The sequence below is a fragment of the Nyctereutes procyonoides genome, unplaced genomic scaffold (assembly GCF_905146905.1).
Source record: "Nyctereutes procyonoides isolate TBG_1078 unplaced genomic scaffold, NYPRO_anot_genome, whole genome shotgun sequence".
NCBI classification, from domain to species: Eukaryota; Metazoa; Chordata; class Mammalia; order Carnivora; family Canidae; genus Nyctereutes; species Nyctereutes procyonoides.
The window spans coordinates 1,555,340-1,574,444 of record NW_026575143.1 but is presented as its reverse complement, the minus strand read 5'-3'; the positions used below and the strand labels follow the sequence as shown (position 1 = coordinate 1,574,444).

The 19,105-nt window shown below is 38.8% G+C and overlaps 1 protein-coding gene across 1 annotated transcript in view; it reads left to right on the top strand.

Moving 5' to 3' along the window:
- The window catches only part of CCNY (cyclin Y), a 232,873-nt gene that overhangs the window by 166,383 nt on the left and 47,385 nt on the right, over window positions 1–19,105 (top strand). The window contains exons 4-5 of the mRNA XM_055308617.1: window positions 11,602–11,702; window positions 17,793–17,828. Of these exons, the coding sequence (XP_055164592.1) occupies window positions 11,602–11,702; window positions 17,793–17,828 (137 nt within the window). The remainder of the gene's footprint in view (window positions 1–11,601; window positions 11,703–17,792; window positions 17,829–19,105) is intronic.

Here is a 19,105-nt window from a genome sequence, read left to right as displayed (position 1 = left end):
GAGTTTTGTTGACTGTATCCTTTGCTGTGCAAAAGCTCCTTATCTTGATGAAGTCCCAATAGTTCATTTTTGCTTTTGTTTCTTTTGCCTTCGTGGATGTATCTTGCAAGAAGTTACTGAGTTCCAAAAGGGTGTTGCCTGTGTTCTCCTCTAGGATTTTGATGGAATCTTGTCTCACATTTAGATCTTTCATCCATTTTGAGTTTATCTTTGTGTGGTGCAAGAGAGTGGTCTAGTTTCATTCTTCTGCATGTGGATGTCCAATTTTCCCAGCACCAATTATTGAAGAGACTGTCTTTCTTCCAGTGGATAGTTTTTCCTCCTTTATCGAATATTGGTTGACCATAAAGTTGAGGGTCCAAACTAGTTAAATTCTGAATTGATTTCTGCCTTCCAGCTTTGAATGAGATAGGGTATATTCCTTTTAAAACAATGTTTATTCTGTTATATTCCTATATCTCTTAAGCCATAAGAAGTCAAAGAATGAAGTGAGTTTGATCCAGGAACTGAAATTTAAAAAATTCTAAACTTTGCTTTGCCTCCCTGGGAAATTTGCTCTTAATAGAATACAAATTTATGAACTGCTATGTTAGCATCAATACAATATGCTTGGACAGTGTGAAAGAAGCCTCCCTAAGATTTTAATCTCAGTAAGATTTTTAAAAGTCCAGGAAGACCAAAGGATCCACCTCATATTTTGGAATAACTTCAAATTTATAGGAAAGTTGTAGTGATACAAGATTATAGGATTTTCACAGTTCACTAAGGGAATCTTAGATACTTTCATTCTCACATCCTCATAATACTTGACACAGGATATTGAAATAGGGGACATGCTTTGTTTCCTCTCAGTTTTGTTTTGTTTTAGAATATCTAGAAATGATAATGGTGTATACGTTGATAATGTTGATACAGATGAGAGTCTGTAAGACATCAGGTCTTTGAGGGTCTTGGTTATGTCTCTAGAACACTTTTGCTTGTCCTGTTTCTCTCCTATTTCCACCACACTCATCCTTCCCCTTCATTCTGTCACTCATCAGGTGGCACAAATAAAGTGACGCTTGTGAAATGTAATAATAGTCTGTACAAATACAGGATAGCTGACAGGTGGAATTGCTTCCCTGGTGCCTCCGTAAGTCATTTTGAAAACTGCAGTTTCCTTGATGAGACATACAAGTGAAGGGGTCACTGAACCAGTGTTAGGATTTGTCCCAGAGAATTCATGGCATGTTGTCAGGGGGCATTGTTGTGTTTGAAACCATGATCTTTTGTATGCGCTGTTAGGATCTTATCTGTAGACGGCACAAATTCTTGACCACGGTTTCCTGGTTTTCATTGCTTAGACACTGCTGGATGGGTGAAAAGAGCTGTTCTTAGATGCCCTCAACCTGTGACTTCCCAGGTCCTTTGTTGTCATTTTCTAGGGGTAGAGGATTCACTACTGTTGCTTATGTGAGCTGGACAGGTACCCTCTTTACTGTGTCATCTTATTTTTTACTTCTCACTCTCTTGACCTCAGTTTCAACTTTATCATCTTGTTTAGGGATTTCTGGAGTAGAGAAAGCAAAGGAAAAACAGGAGGTCTGAGAAGGAGCAAGAACTTTGCAAGAAAAGCTCTTTAGAACGCAAACTCTCTACCCCTTGCCCTTTGAGCAGAGGTTCCCACCCTGTTCTTTTACTTTATAGAAATATTGTTACACATATGTGTATTATATAAAGTTTTATGTGTTACATGTGTGAGGTAGTTATAGAGAAGCATGTGTAACTTTTACATGTATATATGTATATATTTAACTTTTTTGAAAGATTTCAAACTTCTAGAAGTTGTAATAATAATAGTACAAAAAATTCCCATATACCTTTTATCCAGATTCTACTCATCCTCTGATCATTATCCTATATATTTTCTCTGAATTGTTTGGGAATTACCTGCATCACTCCCTTTAAAGTACAGTATTAAGAAATATTTTACTGTGTATTTCCTAAGAACAAGGGTATTCTCTGTGTAACTACAATATTGTTATCAAAATCAGGGATTGAACATTGGTACAGTTCTTTTTATTTATTTTTATTTTTTATTTATTTTTTTGGGTGCAGTTCTTTTTAATTGTCTATAATGCAGCTGTGTTAAAGTGGCCTCATCATGTCCTGTGTAGCCTGTTTTTCTCTGGTACTGCTCTCAATCCAGGATCACACATGACACTTGGTTGGTGTGCCCCTCAGTGCCCTTTAATCTGGAGAGATCCTCAGCCTTTCCGTGTATTTCATGACACTAACATTGTTGAAGAATATGGGCTAGGTGTTTTTTGTTTGGTTTTTAAAAGATTTATTCATTGGGATGGGGGCAGAGGGAGAGAATCTTCTAGCAGACTCCCCACTCAGCATGGAGCCCAATGTAGGGCTTGATCTCACAGCCATGGGATCATGACCTAAGCTGAAACCAAGAGTCAGATGCTTAACTGACTGAGCCACCCAGGCACGCCATTTTTTTTTTTAACAGAATGTTTCCTGTTTTGGATTTCTCTGAAGGAACTGGGAGAACATTTACAGCCTGAATGGAATGCTCCTTGCGCTGCTTTGTGTTTCAAATCTGGAGACACGATATTCTTCTGACTTCGTTGGCAATGTTGATTTTGATCACCCTGCAAGGTGCCGTCCAAATTCTCTACCCCGTATTTAAAAGCTTTTCCCCTGCCAACTAATAAGCAGTCTGTGGACTGTGCAAACAAATATCCTGCATCTTACCTCCAACCCCAGATTTAACATCTGTTGATCATTCTTGCTTAAACCAATATTTATATTTTGAATGCAGAATGCTAACTTCCCAGCCCTTTGGCAGTCATCATTCTGCCCTCAGGGGAAACCCTTTCTTCCCATCCACCCATCCTACCATCCATCCATCTTTAGTATGGACTTCTGGATTTCTGTTTTATCAGTGATTTATAGCTGTTCCTGTGCTTAATTGTTTTGATACTCACATTTCCCTAGATTTGTCTAATGGCAGTCTTTTCAAACTGGCTCTGTGTTCTTGTGGTATGCCTCTCTCTCTCTCTCTCTCTTTCTCTCTCTCTCTCTCTCTTTCTTTTTTAGTACTCTCTTGCTTTTTAGCATAGTATGATATTACAGGCTCACCTTGTACCTCCCTAGGTCAGCGCTGGGATCAGCCATTTCTCTGATTCTTTTTCTTCTTCTTCTTCTTCTTTTTTTTTTTTTTTTCAGTGACAAGCAGTAGTAGAAAACCCAGACCTAGAGTTCAGGTATACTCATCGCTGCTGGGGTGTCAGTTCAGTGCTCCTAGCTGGCCCATTCAGCAAACATAATTAGTAAATTTATAACTAGAAATTGTTAATTTGTACTGATACAGTAAAAATTTCCAGTTCTAGTCTATCCCATCAGGTTTTTTCTTAGTTTTGGTTTTTAACTATTTTTATTTTTAAAAAATAGCTTTGTTGAGATAATTTACATACCATAAAATTCACCTTTTTAAAGTATACAACTTAATGGTTTTTAGTATAGTCATGGAGTTGTGCAGCTATTACCACAGTCAATTTTAGAACATACTCATTACCCCAAAAAGAAATCTTGTATTCATTAACAGTCACTCTGTGTTCTTCATCACCACCAACACCACCCCCACTCCTGGCAGCTACTACTCTGCTTGCTGCCTCTATAGATTTGTCTCTTTTGGACATTTCATATAAATCTAATCCTACAATATAGCCTTTTATGACGGACTTCTTTCATTTAGCATGTTTTCAGGGTGCATCCATACTGTAGTGTATTCCTTTTTATGGCAAATACTATTATGGCAAATACTATTTCATCGTCTAGCTTGGCCACATTTTATTTATCCATTCGTCAGTTGATAGACATTTGGGTTGTTCCACCTTTTAACTGTTAGGAATAATGCTGCTATGAACATTCTTGTACAAGTTTTTGTGTAGTGATATATTTTCATTTCTCTTGGGCATATACCTAGGAGTAGAATTACTGGAATATACAGTCATTCTGTATTTAGCATTTTGAGGAATTGCCAAAACGTTTTCCAAAGTAGCTGGTCTTTGGCTATTAATATTGCATCTTCAGTCCAATGAATTCAGTTTTAAACTCTCATCAACAATAAGCTACTTGTGTCTTCAAATCACAACTCTTATTTTTTCTTTTCTTCCTTTTTATTTTTTAAACTTTTACCAAAAGAAGAAATGATCTTCTGGAACCAGAAACGTTTTACCTATATAACTATGACTGCATTCATTGAGAATTTTGAAGGGATATTGCTTAAGAACAAGATTGTGTAGCAAGAATACTTTATTAGGAGTCAGGTGGCCAGAATTCTTATTGTTCTGAAAAATCTCCACTTTGTGATGCCTGGTTCCTGGTGACTTGATCAAGTGCTTTGATTCTGTCACCCTTAAAGAGAAGTGCTGTTGGCTTACCTTCTGGAACTACCTCGCAGGATCATTATGAATGGCAGTGGAGATGATGTATGTGGACCTTTGAACATTTGTATTGTGCATATTTGAGCTTCTTTGACAGTTTCCTAATTAGAAGAGGGAGCTCAAAGGAAGTAGGAAAGAAACTTGAGTTTCTTACATTTTGAGGCAGGTTTAACCTATTTTTGAGTCTTTCTGTAGATTAAAAAATTTAAGGCCTACATTGAATAAGCGTCCACCCTACTTTACCCTCAGGATTCTGGAATTTGCTCATTTCCCGCCCCACTCTATCCCAAAAAATATAGCCTGGACTGTATATGCCATTGCATTTAAGAAATGTAATAATGGAGGGACACCTGGGTGGCTCAGTGCTTGAGCGTCTGCCTTGAGCTTAGGTTGTGATCCTGGAGTCCTAGAATCAGGTCCTGCATCAGGCTCCCTCCATGGAGCCTGCTTCTCCCTCTGCCTATGTCTCTGCCTCTCTGTGTGTCTCTCATGAATAAATAAAGAAAATCTCTTTAAAAAATTAAGTAATGGAAAAATGTTATTTGGAAAGTGAACTGTTTCTTCTGTAGCTGCAGAAAGAGCTGAGGCATAAACCCTGTGCTAGTTGCTGTACCAGAAGCCTCCTCAGGGGGTGGAAGGCCCAGGGCAGCACCGCACACCCTCAGTGCTACCAGGAAAACCTCTCCACCTCACATAATGCCAGGCCTAAAAGATTATATTTCTGGATTTTGCCTCACAACCAGAAATTTAATGAGAAAAAGTACTTCTCGATGTAGAGTTGGTGCACTGAGCCGTAATAAAACCAACATTAGACCTGGGATTGAAGTGTATTAATGAATGTAATTATTTTGTAGTGACAGCATGCATAATTCACAGAGCAAAATTTGACCTCAGTCTTGGCATTTGCCCAGTTTATGTTCTTGAAATCCAGTGTTGGTTTATTTTCTACTTTCATAAATTAATGATTTTGTCCTCCTCTCTTCTTAATTCCATGGATATTTGCTTTTTCTTTTAGTTCTTTAGTCTTTCAGAACTTATAGTCTTTCCCTGCTATAACAAGTCGATCCTGCAAAAAGCTGTTCAGTCTCCCTTTTTCTTCCCATGGAATATTAGTTTGTTAATATCGTGAAATCAAAGATGAGGTATCTTTCGTTTGTTTTGTTCTTTTGTCATTTTGTCTGAGGCCTGTGGTGGTATTGGAGGATGCTGGTGGAGCTCTTCTCTCTCATAGCTCTGCTCTGAGCTTGAGTGCTTCTGCTTTCATAGATAAGTGCCCTCGGTTTGTATGGACTTGGGACCTGCACAGAATCTCCGTATTGGCTATGTGACTTGGGCAAAGATACTTTCTTAATCTATTGAGGGAACTACCACACTTACCTTCATGGTTTCGTGAGACTGCATACCGTGAGTGTTCAGGTGGTGGCAGGTGCTGGCAGTAGGCAACCCAGCCTCTTTTTCCTCCTCTCCTGTGCTCTTCCCACATATATTTTATACAAATCAGACCTTTAGCTAATTAATGCTTAATAAAGAAATACTTGTACAAATTTCATTTCTCTGTGCTCTGGGAAACTATTCCTCTCCATGCAGATCAGCATGGTTTGCTCTCCTTGGGATCCAAAAAAAAAAAAGAGGGAACTTTTGTTTTTGGAGATTTTATCTTTTTTTTTTTTTCCAAACTTTTACAACTTTTTTCCTCTACTAATATTACCTCATATTTTCTAATGTTTAATTTTTATTTGATACTAACAAACCCTAAGAAATAGTAGGTCAGTTTTGTCCAACCATTGAAAATGGGAAGTTAAAGCACAGAGATTAGGTGTTTAAGTGACTTAATAATATTCGTTGAACATGTCCATGTGCTCAGCACTCCAAGTGTTATCTTGGGCTAGCCCTCACAGCACCACAATGAGGGGTGGGTCAACTCTCCATATTTTACAGATGAAGACACTGAAGTTTGGGGGAGGTAAAGCATTATGGGAACCTTATAATTTATTGCCCAAACCAGGACACTATTAAGTGTGAAAAGGGATGCTGTTATTGGTTATTCAAGGACAACAGGGGCAAACTAAGACTGTCCCCAGCAAGCCAGGGCTTGTTATCATCCTACTTAACTAACTTGCCCGAGGTTACACAACTGATCAGTGGCAGGACTATATGCTGGACTCTTATTACTTCAAACTTCAGCTATAATCTTGTTTCACCTGAACTGGAGTGTCTCATTCACATGATCTGGTTCCTAGCAGGACCACAAGAGAACCAGGACTTTGGGTCCTGTGCTCATGTCATTGTTATTTCTCTGTCCAATGGCGAGGGCCAGGAGCTCCTGTTTGTCAGGTTGTTAATACATGGCACTCTCCTTCTTGCTGTTAGTAGGAAGGCATGAACTTTGGAGTCAGACAAATGTGTTCACAAATGTGAACTCTGGTGTCTTAGATTTGACCTCAGAAATAGTACTTAATTTCTCTGACCTCCTTGATTTATCTGCAAAATGAGAATTCTGGAGGGTTTTGTGAGCTGTAAGTGAACACATATAAAATATCCAGAATGCTGTTGGCTTTTATTTGGTGACCGTTAAATAAAATTTGTTATTGGCATCATGTCAGCATTTAATTATGTCAAAGTGTAGTGTATGTGGAAGGAAGAAGGGAGTGGTGACCTGGGGAGATGAAGAGCTGATGAGTGTCCTGGTCCTGCAGTGGAGAACCTCTGAATCATTTAAGCGGGGTGGAGGTGGGGGGTAATTTGATTGGCTTTGTAAGAAGATCACAGCATCAGAGGAAGACTGGTTTGGAGAGGAATGAGCCTAGGCTTTTATAGTAATACAGTGAGAAGTGATGGAGGCCATTCATTTACCAGTTAGTGGCTGGAGGGATGTAGAGGAAAATACTTTTGAAATGTGTTTAGCAGGTAGGTTCAATAGTGCCTGATGCAAGGAGAGCAAAGGAAAGACACAATATTCAAGAATATTTTGTGGATTTTTTTTGTTTTAAGCCATTATAATTGAATGGAAGAAGAGATTAGTGTGTCGTTTGAGGTGCCTATGAGGAACATTTAGGTGGAGAGCTTGGAAGAGAGGTGGGGCCAAAGAGGAGAGATTTGAGATTCAAAGGAGAGCAGAAGGATGTTGAGCTAATGGGTCCCCAGGAGGACTGCACACAGGGAGAAGAAAAGACTGTCACCTTCCAGGGAGTACTGAGAAGTTCAGTCCACAAACAGGGACTGAGTAGTCAGAGAGATAGAGGGAAATAGGAGAGAGCTAGGGATGGAAAGGACTCATCACAGTAGCTTGGAGTTCTCTGTGAATGGGTGTATTGCATGTGAAGGGTGAGCCGACTTCTAGAAAATGTGAAGAAGCGGAGTCATTTACTAGCCCTGGCCTGGAGAATGTTAGATCTTCCCCTGGAGGTGAGGGAAGCAGTACTCCAGGTACGTTCCTTTGACAAGGAGGAAGCAGCAGTAAGGCGAGTGGTTGCTACCTGATGGTCTATGGGTTCTCTGCGATGCTTGCTGCCCATGGAAGGTCAGAGTGATCTGAGAAGGCAGGGGGTTCAAGTAGTTGGGAGAAGGATTTCTGGTCATTTGGAGGGTCCAGTGACAAGTCTTATCCCTGTACCCTCATTTCTCTTTGTCCTGCACTTGGATTGCATATGTGTGTGCGGTTGTGTGTATGTGTGGTTGTGTGTGTATCTACATGTCTTTGTATCTGACAGACATCTAATTGGAATTACAGGAAGGGATAATCTCGGTATTTGGGACACATGATAATTCCTCCATGAAAGCGTCTTAAATGTACAGTCCAACAATTGTGTGTTAATGGATCTGGGTGTAAATAATAGGTTATTTTATACCGTAGGCATCACATGAATAGGTGGACTCAATGACGTTCACTCAGTTCTAAAGTTTTATTCCACATATTTATTACTTAATTTGTAAAATATACACAATTTCAAAGATAGAAACTTTTATTTTCTTAAAATATTTTGAATAATAGTTTAGAGCATTTATTTCCTTAAAATCCATCATTGGACTTCTCATTAATTGGACTGTTCTCTGCTCCCTGTCCAAGCCATTCATGGTTGACATTCACCAAGACTACTGTCTGTCTAAGCCAGTGCACCTGTCCTTTTCCAGTCAGATACTATCCTAGGTGTATTTTGTTCTGTATACTTCTCATATGTAAAACAGACATTAGCATAAAAAGTATTCCTATCACTTTTTTTACATGTTTAGTATACTTTTTATTTTACAGGTACTGTTAGAATGCTTCCCTTGTGCTGGCACTGCTAGCACCCTTAATGAATATTAACTCATCTGCTCCTCATATGACCCTGTCATCTCTGTGGCAGACAGGGAGGTGACGTGCAGACAGGGAGGCTGAGTAACTTGCCCAGCTCTTAGTCATGGCTGAATCTGCTTCACACCTGCAACACCACCATCTTCCTCAGTACTGTTACCAGTGCATCAGATGGCCATGTTGTTGTTGTTGTTGTTGTTCTTCTTCTTCTTCTTCTTCTTCTTTTTTTTTTTTTTTTTGCCATGTTCTTTATGCAGAAACACTGAAACCTAACTGGGAGGTTTTAGCTTTGCCAGACACACACATGTACAAGCCTCTGGACTTCCTAGAACCATGGGACAACTAAATCAATGTACTATTATGTTATATAGTCTTAAAACTGGCGTACCATGTGCTTATTCAAAATATTGAACAAATGAGAACATGCGTTTCTGTGAATGTGTGTGCATGTGGCTCAGATGCTTCAGAGGCAGGGCCAGAGTTTCAAGCTGTCCATGTTGCAGGACACACATTGGTGCCTTTTGAGAGGTGTTGGGGCCCGGGCTGGCTCTCCCTTCCCTCTGCTACATGGAGCCATTCAAAACAGAAACCAAAGCAGGAGAGCAACCCTGGAATCAAGAGCTTTTCTGCTACAGGATTCTGATTATTTGAGCCTTTTTAGTGATGTAGATTTCAGATCCAGAGTTTACATTCTCTGAATCTTGTAGTTCTTACATTAAACAAGTGACTTAACACCCAAATACTGTTTTAGAGTGATGCACTCTGTGACTAAAAATCTGTATAACTTAATACCAAGGATTTGTATTTTGTTTAGAACCTGTTGTATAATATGAAAGCTTAGTTGGTGTTCCCTTGGCAAATTGAGGGCTTTGGCACACCAGCCCTGAGTGCTGGGAGGCTGCCACCCTTCTAATGACCCTCTGACCCTTAGGGATTGTTTGTGCCCAGGGTACACCTATGTAGCTGTGGGCTCATGGAGGGAGTTTCTTAGACTGTGAAGGGATGTAGATTATGTTCACTTGTGTGTGTTCATCTCCTTTCCTGGACTCCCATGCCCATGTTTTCTTAGGTTTAGTTCCCATCACATTTCAATCCTGAGAAATTTGTATCAGAGGGGATAATTGAAACCACACGAAATGGAAGTGAATTAGAATTGTCATTTTGCTGCATTGTTGGGATTATACCATGTCTCTAAAAATTCATTAACACATCAATTAATTACTGAATTTTTGTGTTAAATATAGTGTCTATTGAGATTTTGTTTGTAGTAGATTTTGCACCCATGGAGAAACTTTCATTAAGACCTTCAAAAGCTTGCCACCTGAATTAATAGCTATCTTATGTTTTGAGTTTTAGTGTTTTGTGTGACATATATGATTGCTATAAGAGCTGAAGAAAAGAAAAAAATATTTTTAGTGCCTTTGGATTGTCTTAATGAGAATGTTGTGATTGATTTGATAGATGTGAAAATGCCATCTAAAATTGACATTCAAATCATAACTTGAACTTTGCAAGTTTTCTTTGTGCCCTTTCCTTACACAGGCACAGAAGTGAGAGCTTAAGAAGGAAAGCCCAAGAACTGCATTTCCTGACTTTGGTTATTTCCTTCTGACCCACATGCTATTTATAAACCAGTGCTAGGGAGGATTAGAATGTTTCAGTAGTGCGGTGCCCTCTAGCCATGATCTAAGGAACTGGGTACTTAAAATAGTGACTTATATTTTTATTTAGTTTTGAGGGGAGATTCTGTTTATTAACATCCTTTTTGTATTTCTCAGGCTACTGCCTGTTTTCATAACTTAATTTAGAGGAAACCTTTTTAAACAAGTATATTTTAAAGTGTGGAATGGGGCATTTGGTCTCTATTTAAGGCTTCCTTTACATTAGTAAAGTGTAAACACTGAGGATTTTGTTGCAAGTGCGCAGTTGAGGCAGGCAATTTTATTAGCCCTAAAGAGATCATTTGGATTAGTCGCTGAAAATGCCACTTAGATGGTCAACATAGCACCAGGTAAATGGAAGCTTGTTTGGGTGATTTTATTTTATTTTTTTCCCCTAACTTGCTTTTGAATAAGAATTATCCGGAGCAATGTCTACTAATCATATCACCCACATATTGCCAAAAATCTACTTAGTATTCAATTAGATGTCATCAGTGCATAATATAAATTCTGTATTCTTTACCAGTACCTTTCAAAAGTAGTTCTCAGTTCTCAGGTGCCTCAGAGAGCTCAACAGTTATACATTTGTGAAAGAACCAGTCATAAGATGGAGCAGGCACTACCTGAAGGTCATCCAGGGATTGTATTTTCAAAATTATCAGATAGTCTTCCTCTTTAAAATGTATTTTGCCCCTAGCAAAGCAATACTTTTGTCTTTATAACTTCGCCTCCTGAAATTCAAGCTGATTAACCAGGAGATCTAAATTTACATTGGCTGCATTTTCCATGGCCTCCAAATCAGCTGTACCTCAGGGATAGGGAGAATGGGTACAGTTGTCTCTTGCCTTCATTTTGATGCATAAAACCAAGATGCTGCCTTAATAAGGGGCTTTCACTGGTGTAACAAGGATGTACTTCTTGTTTCACACAGGCCCCAGGCTGGGTGATTTGTGTGGACTCTGCAAGGAGAGTGCTGTTCTCCCAGGGAAGGAGGTTTGGGACTAGCAGTGCTGGTGACTTGTACATGTAGGAGGGATTTCATTGTATGAAGAAAGTGTGTTTGTACTGTTCTTGCAGGTAGTATTAAAATTTCTTGTGTAAGACATTTTTCCTCTGTGGTCTGATCCCAAGTTTAAGGGGATGGTGTTTCTTGGAAGAATTTTGAGTCCCATTTAATTGTTCTTGTCTTATTGCCCTTGTTTTCTAGCATCCTCCAGGACAAATAGCGAGGAAATACAGCTCCTGCTCCACTATTTTCCTAGATGATAGCACAGTCAGTCAACCAAACCTCAAGTATACAATTAAATGGTAGGTATATGCATTTTTGCCTAACTGAATGCTTTTTCTGTTCCTTAACCTGACAGCTAACTGGTTGGTTGTGGGGTCTGAGTGGTAAGATTGGGCTGAAGGAGGCCATTGACTATTGAGGAAATCTCTTTAAAATGTGATTTTGGTTTAAATGTGAAGTGTTCAAATATTTGTGCACATTACCATTTACATAAAACGCCAAATTTAAAAATTATTTTAAATGTAGATGAAAACATTATTTGATTTCTATGCATATTTTCTACCTTCCCACTTTTTATTAAAGCCATCCTAGAATTACTCTACTAATATTTTACCTTTGAAATAAGGCAGGGCTTCTGTGGTCCCATTTAAGACCCAGGGCTACAGTAGGAAGCAGGCCTGACAGTAAAAATGTGTTTGCCCAGAATCAGGAGATCTGAGCTCTGATCTTGGCTGTTTCAACAACAGGGAAGGTTTGGGGTAAGACCCTTCTCTTTGGAACTTTGTTTTAAAGTGGGGTTTACAGGGGGAAGAGGGGTCTTTGGATAAAATCCTTTCCTTTTTGGGTTTTAGTTTCCTTAATTTAAAATGGAAGGTAGGAGAGAAGAAACACTTTTTTTTGAAATGTTCCCATTAGCATTGTGATAATAATGGCCTTTGACAGAGATCACAGAAAACGTGATGTGCTATATGTGTTCAAGAAATTACACATTTAACAGCAGTCTAAGTTTGTGTATGATGTACGTGTTTAAATTTCTAAATAGGAAATATTCTTTCATTTCAGTGGGCCATGTTTTCAGGCTTAGAAGCCCTCTTCTGAGTATGACCATATGTGACAATAAATCACAGTCTTGGTCAGGCAGCAGGGACTGGATCAGTCTTCTGTGGACAGCATCCACTCCTGGACAGCATCCACTCCCGGGGCGAGATGGAAGATGGCCCACTTGAGGGAAGCTGCCTTCTCTCCTGAACAGTTGCACATTTTCTAAGATCTAACTAGAAATGTAGCTTCTTCCCTTATTATTGTGGCATTTAAGGGCTTGATAAATGACAAGGGGACATAGACCCAGACAGTCCATGTTTAGAGCTCAGAAGAGGTTTGCATGTTACTGCTCTACATAACCTTGACTGAGCCACTTCCTGCCTTTGGGCCAGAGTTTACTGCCACAAAATAGGAAGTACAGTACCTCTTGGAAGTATTTCCTAGAGTAAATCATTAGTAATTGTGGAGAGGAGTGGAAAGCCCTGAAGATATATATACCATGCGACTGTTGACATCTGCACAAGTTCCAGAGACCCCAGAATGAAAGCTGCTAACTTCTCTTTAATTCTGGGATCCTCTTCAGCAGGAAGGGAGGCCAAGTGGAGCAGAGGGCACCTTCGCTTTCAGGGCCAGCCAGAGCTCTTGGGCTTTACAAATGGATCCGACTCAGTCGCTCAACACTTCACCCTTGGATAACTTAAAATTGCCACTGGTTGTGACATAGACATTTAGGAGCCTGATGGGAAAACTGGTTAGCACTTTGATATTTCAGTGTCACTTAAGTTTATAAATGTGCTGCTGTGCAAATCAGTGGTTCCAAGCCCTGGCTACACCCTGAGTCCTCTGGGAGCTGGAAGGCATGCTGATGTTTGATGTCCTGCCCTACAGATCTGGTGTCTGGATTTTTGACACCCTCCCTAGGAGAGTCTAGTAGGCAGCCAAGGGTGACAACTCCTGGTGTAAGTTGACACTTGCTTTCCCCTTCCCCATCAGAGTTCATGTGAAACTTTTAAATTATAGGTTAATACATGGAGGAAAAAGCTGAAAAGCTGGCCCAGTTAACGAGTAGACTATTGAAACAAAACATTCAGTGTAGATACTATGACTTACCTGATCTGAAAGACACTTTCTTTGTGCCACCTGAAATTCCTTCAGTCAGTGGTTCATTTATTTTAAGAAGTGCCCTGTTTTTAAAAATGTGTATTTTGAGCCTGGTAGCAGGGTAGACCCTAACTAAAGTAGTACCATCAGAATCCTTCCCTGTAAATGCCTGTATCTCACACTTGGCTGGGTTATAATCAAGGAGCCAAGGAGTAAGGAACATTTCAAGATGTTAGCAGGCTGGGTGAGCTTTAGCCAGGGTCTATGATGGTGTAAGGGGAAGGGGATACTCGGAAGAAGCTAAATCCGGGTGCCCTTCTGTTCTTAAGTTGTGCTAAAACTTATCCTCTGCCTATCAAAAGGAAACTCCTGGTCTCCTTTTTTGCTTTTTCTGCTTTCCCTAAATCCAAGCCCTTTTCTTGGTCCTCTCCCCCAAGACATTAAAAATATCAAAACCATGAATATTCTTGAGCTTCACTGTGCACATGGTGAGTATCTGTAGGCTGAACTTGCTTCCTGAAAACAAGCATGAATCCCTGTTTCTTCAAGAATATCCTCTGAGTTCTAAACATCGATTTCTAACCAAATTTTTAAAAGAAAACCCTTCTGTAAATTGTGGGTTGCCAAAATGAACAAACATATTTACAAATTCTAGTTGAGGAATGCATGGAGGGTTGACTGCTGTTCTAACAGTAAATGAAAAGTTTTAAGTATAACAAGTTTGGGCATTCTGTGCTCATTCTTTTCATGGGCAAAATTTCTTTTTTGAGAACTTGATTTTCCCATCTTTCCCCTAAATGCCAACAGCTGTGGTATGAATTTAGCATTTGCAAACCAACCCCCATGCCTCTGCAGCTTATCTCCATTCCCCCTATCCAAGATTCTGTGACAGGCATAGGAATGAGATTAGAGAACAGGGTGGAGGGCCGGGGGGTAGCCCCATTCACACTGTTGACTAAATTGCCATGGTCCTTGGGCCCTGAGTGTTGGAGAGCAGCTGCTTTACCCACCTGCCTCCAAACCTCTGGTTCAGCTTCTCTGTGCTACCAGAACACACCACCTCTTGGTCTTCAAAGGTTTGAGGATTTGTTGCATGCTTTGCTAGGTTGGCTCTAGCTAAGAGGTCACATAGAGGGCCAGCAGTCACAAGTCTGTTTTGTTTTCTTCGTCAAGAAAACATTTCTTTATTCCCAGCTATATGGCAAAAGCAGTTGAGCAAACCCTTTATTCCAAATGTACTTCTGGTTTGACTCCAGCCCATCTTTGGTACGATCTCACCATTTTCTGAGGACGTAGCAGAATTAACTAGGCCTCTGAAGCCCAAAGTGTGGGACTGGTTTCCACTGACTGCTCTTTGCCCCGAGCAGTCACTTCTTTCAAGATAACCAACTAAACTGGCCATGGAGCTACACTATATGTGAATTCTGAGCTTTGTTTTCTTACTTCTTGGGATATAACCTTGAGTGGAAATTGTCCTACATTGTGGCTCTATTTTTCCTGAAGGTTTAAGGTCATGATAATGTCCAACCTTGCTTTTGGCTCAGGAGATTCAGAGGATAGTGACTTTGGGGACCTCAAGATTTTCATTCAATTTGCAGAAGCAAAGCACCTCTTGGGATGGAATTATAATTGTTATAATTATTATATAATAACCATAATAATGACTTTTGTTTTAGAACTTTCACTTTTATATATTTCGTTTGGTTATAAAAACGGTTCTCTAATATAGGTTGAATAGTCCTAATTTTATAGATGAGGAAATGTAGGTTCAGAGGTGATTGAATTCTAATAAATGAAGGAGGTGGGTTTTTTTTGTTTTGCTTTAGTTATTAGATCTTAAATATTTATTTGAGAGAGAGAGCGTGACAGAGAGAGTGAGCACAAATGTGAGAGGAAGAGGGAGAAGCAGACTCCCTGCTGAGCAGAGAGCCCAGTGTGGGACTTGATCCCAGAACCCTGGGATCCTGACCTGAGCTGAAGGCAGATGTGTAACCAACTGAGCTACTCAGGTGCTCCTAGGAGCCAGGTTTTAGACCCAGGTTGTTCTGACTCCCAGCCCAGAGATATTTTTCGTGTGTCATGCTCCCTCACAAAGAAGGCATCTTCTTTCTCAGTCCCAAGTGACTAAGCTAGTTACTACACCAAACACAGTCATGAAACATCAATTTAAATCTGACATTAGAATAGAAAACAGTCATCACAGCATGCCTGTTAAATGAATTAAACAAACCTCTATACCAGTCAGAGATCCTGGTATCCAGTATCTGAATCTGAATTTTTCTCATTTAAGAATAAGTTGATAGCCTGCTTTCTTTCTTCACAGGACTGTTAATGTATGCTTGAAGATAGTATTATTATTTTTTAATTCTGAAGACCTTTTACTCCAGTTATAATTCCTTCACCTTAGACGCTCTTGAAGCTGTTAGGAGGAGAAGAACATATTGCCATTGCTCATGAAGATGTTTAACACTTAGCTGAAATCATATGATGAATAGGTCTAGAGACAAGAGGTTCTTGTATTGTCATAGGAAGTCATAGGCGAGCCTCTGAGCTCTTTGGAATCCAGCGCTGAGTAAGCTGAAATGTTTAGGACTGAGCCCTCTACCTGGATGTTGATGCCAGGATGGCAGTTTCTGTGCTCTGAGTACCCAGAACACAATCTGATACAGTGAATAAGTAATAGTCTTAGAAGCTTAAAAAATACATTTTGTTCTCTTCAATAAATTTTAAAGTGAAACAAAAATAGTGGAATGATTTAGACAGTTTACAGAAGAGGAAATTTAAAAAGTATTATTGGCCAGTTAACATGAATAACCCTGCCAACTTGACAGGTGATCATAGGAACTCACCTGAGTTGAAACAAGTACTTAATTTACCTCTCCGATTGGAGGACATTTTTTCGGAGTATTTAAGGTAAATGTCAGCAAAGGGTGAGGTTGCAACAGACTGATGGGGAAGAACACTGGCACACTTCTGCAAAATAGTTGCCAGTGTATGTGGGGAGCCTTACAATTATTAATGACTTTAATTAATACAGAAAACATTCTGTAATTGTTTTCTTATAGAAATAATATAGTCCCAGGTTGCACAAATCTTTATCCATGAGGATATCAATATGGTGTTAATTATAATTGCAAAATATTAGAAACAAGTGTTCAGTAAAGCAGGGGATTAGGTAATTATTCAGCAACTCTACAGTGGAATATAATCAGCCATTTGGAATCATGGTTTTAAAGCATATTTTAGTGGTAAGATAAAAGTAATACACAAACCTGTTTACACATAAAATTTATCAATAGGAATAGATATTTATATATCTCAAAAGTAGTAGTCATCTTTGGGCAAAGAGTTTACTTTTTAAATTTTTATTTATTTATTTGTTTGTTTGTTTATTTAGATTTTGTTTTTTTATTCATGAGAGATACACACAGAGAGAGGCAGAGACACAGGCAGAGGGTGAAGCAGGGTCCATGCAGGGAGCCCGATGCAGGGCTCGATCCCGGGTTTCCAGGATCACGCCCTGGGCCGAAGGTGGTGCTAAACTGCTGAGCCACCTGGGCTGCCCAGCGTTTACTTTTTTTTTTTTTTGCGTTTACTTTTTTTTTAATATACTTACTGTATTTTCCAAAAGTTCTACAATATGAATATAATGCATTTTTTTAAAGTCAGAAAAACATTATTTGAGAAAAAGTATTCAGGTGAGGGGAGTGTCTTCATTAAATTCAGATCTTTTAAAATGTAAAATAAAATTTTAACTACGAGTTACAGTTAGTTCAACAAGTGTATGAATAAGGTAAGTGGATTGCCGAGAGGTTATTGATTTAAGAGAAAAAAATAGCAAACCACTGTAGGTGATGCTCACATTTTTTCTGGTAGTTATAAATAAGCCACAGTTTTTTCTAGACTAGGAGGTACTAAGTTGGAAATTTCCAATGATGTTTGATTTGCACTACCTGTTTCACATAGTGCCTGTATTTTACAAGTGAAGAAAGCGTAAAATTTTGAGTAGAAAGAGAATTTGTTTCTAAATACTTCTTGAAATTTTGGTATTTCTGGAAAAGATTTAATGATTGCTGGGATTGAGTACAAGATTGACTTGCTATGAAGAATACTTGATCAGTATTCTGAATTAAATGGGTTCAGGTGGATTATTTGACTTAAGTTTAAATATTTATGGTCAGACAGATGATATAACATGTTGAATATGCATGCTTACAAAACGTTGAACTCTGCATTTTATTTTACAGTGTAGCTCTTGCAATATATTACCACATCAAAAACAGGTATGTGGATGATTAATTTTGTGCTAAAAATGTTACACGTTATTTCCTGTTATGTTTTTCCTATTTTTTTCCTATTATGTCCTAGTTGCTTCAGTCTTTGTACTCTTTACTCATGTTTTCATGGAATTTCTAGAGTTCACGTAATTTTACGAGAACTTACCAGGTAAGTCCTGAACTGCTTCTCAAGCAGAGGAAACCAAATGGGTATTTGTATTTGAAGTCCGTAAAACAGAACAAATCTTTTTTTTTTAAATTCTTTTGTATATTTTTTAATTGGAGTTCAATGTCAACATATAGCATAACACCCAGTGCTCATCCTGTCAAGTGCCCCCCTCAGTGTCCATCACCCAGTCACCCCAAACCCCTACCCACCTCTCTTTCCACCACCCCTTAGAACAAATCTTCTTGATAATGCTCAGCTCCCTTTTCACTTTTGATTTTTTTTTTTTAAGATTTTATTTATTTATTCATGAGCAACCCAGAGAGAGGTAGAGACTTAAGCAGAGGGAGAAGCAGGCTCCATACAGGAAGCCCGATGTGGGACTCGATCCTGGGATCACACCCTATGCCAAAGGCAGACTCTCAACCACTGAGCCACTCAGGCACCTCGATGATTTTCTGTATAATTTGCTTAAACAGTCTTTCTTTTATAAAATATTATTTTAAAATTTTACTGTGTGCAACGTCAACATGAGAAAAAATGTTTATAGTTTTAAGTTAGTAGAAGAAATTTTGGTGTAAATTTAGACATAAACTCATGTAGAAATAGACTTCTGTCTGATATAAGTGTGTTTAGAGACAAACTTAGTTAATTTAAGAAGTCAATTGAAACGGAATCATGGAAAAACCACTTTAAAAATTTGCCTCAAACAATTTATTTCAACATAAATGTTTAAAAGTACATTCATTGCCAATTTTTTATGCATCGAACTTTTGCTTTCAACATTGGGCACTGATTAGAGTACTAAAGTGACTTTATTTTATAAGCCACCCCTGTAATTCATCCTTTCCACATATATATAGTTTTTTTTTAATCAATAGAAAACAAAAGACATTTACAAAATAATCTAAGTGTAGAATCTTTCGGGTTTTGACCATACATAATCTATAGCAAATTTATTGTTGGTGATAACCTTTTATTGGCTCTTTGCAAAGCATTCCTTCTTCATTTTCATAAGAACAAAGCCACTCATTGTAGTCAAATTTCATTGATTAATGTGACATTTTCATATGTTATATAACAATAAATATGAACCAGTTCTGGGAATAAGCACAGC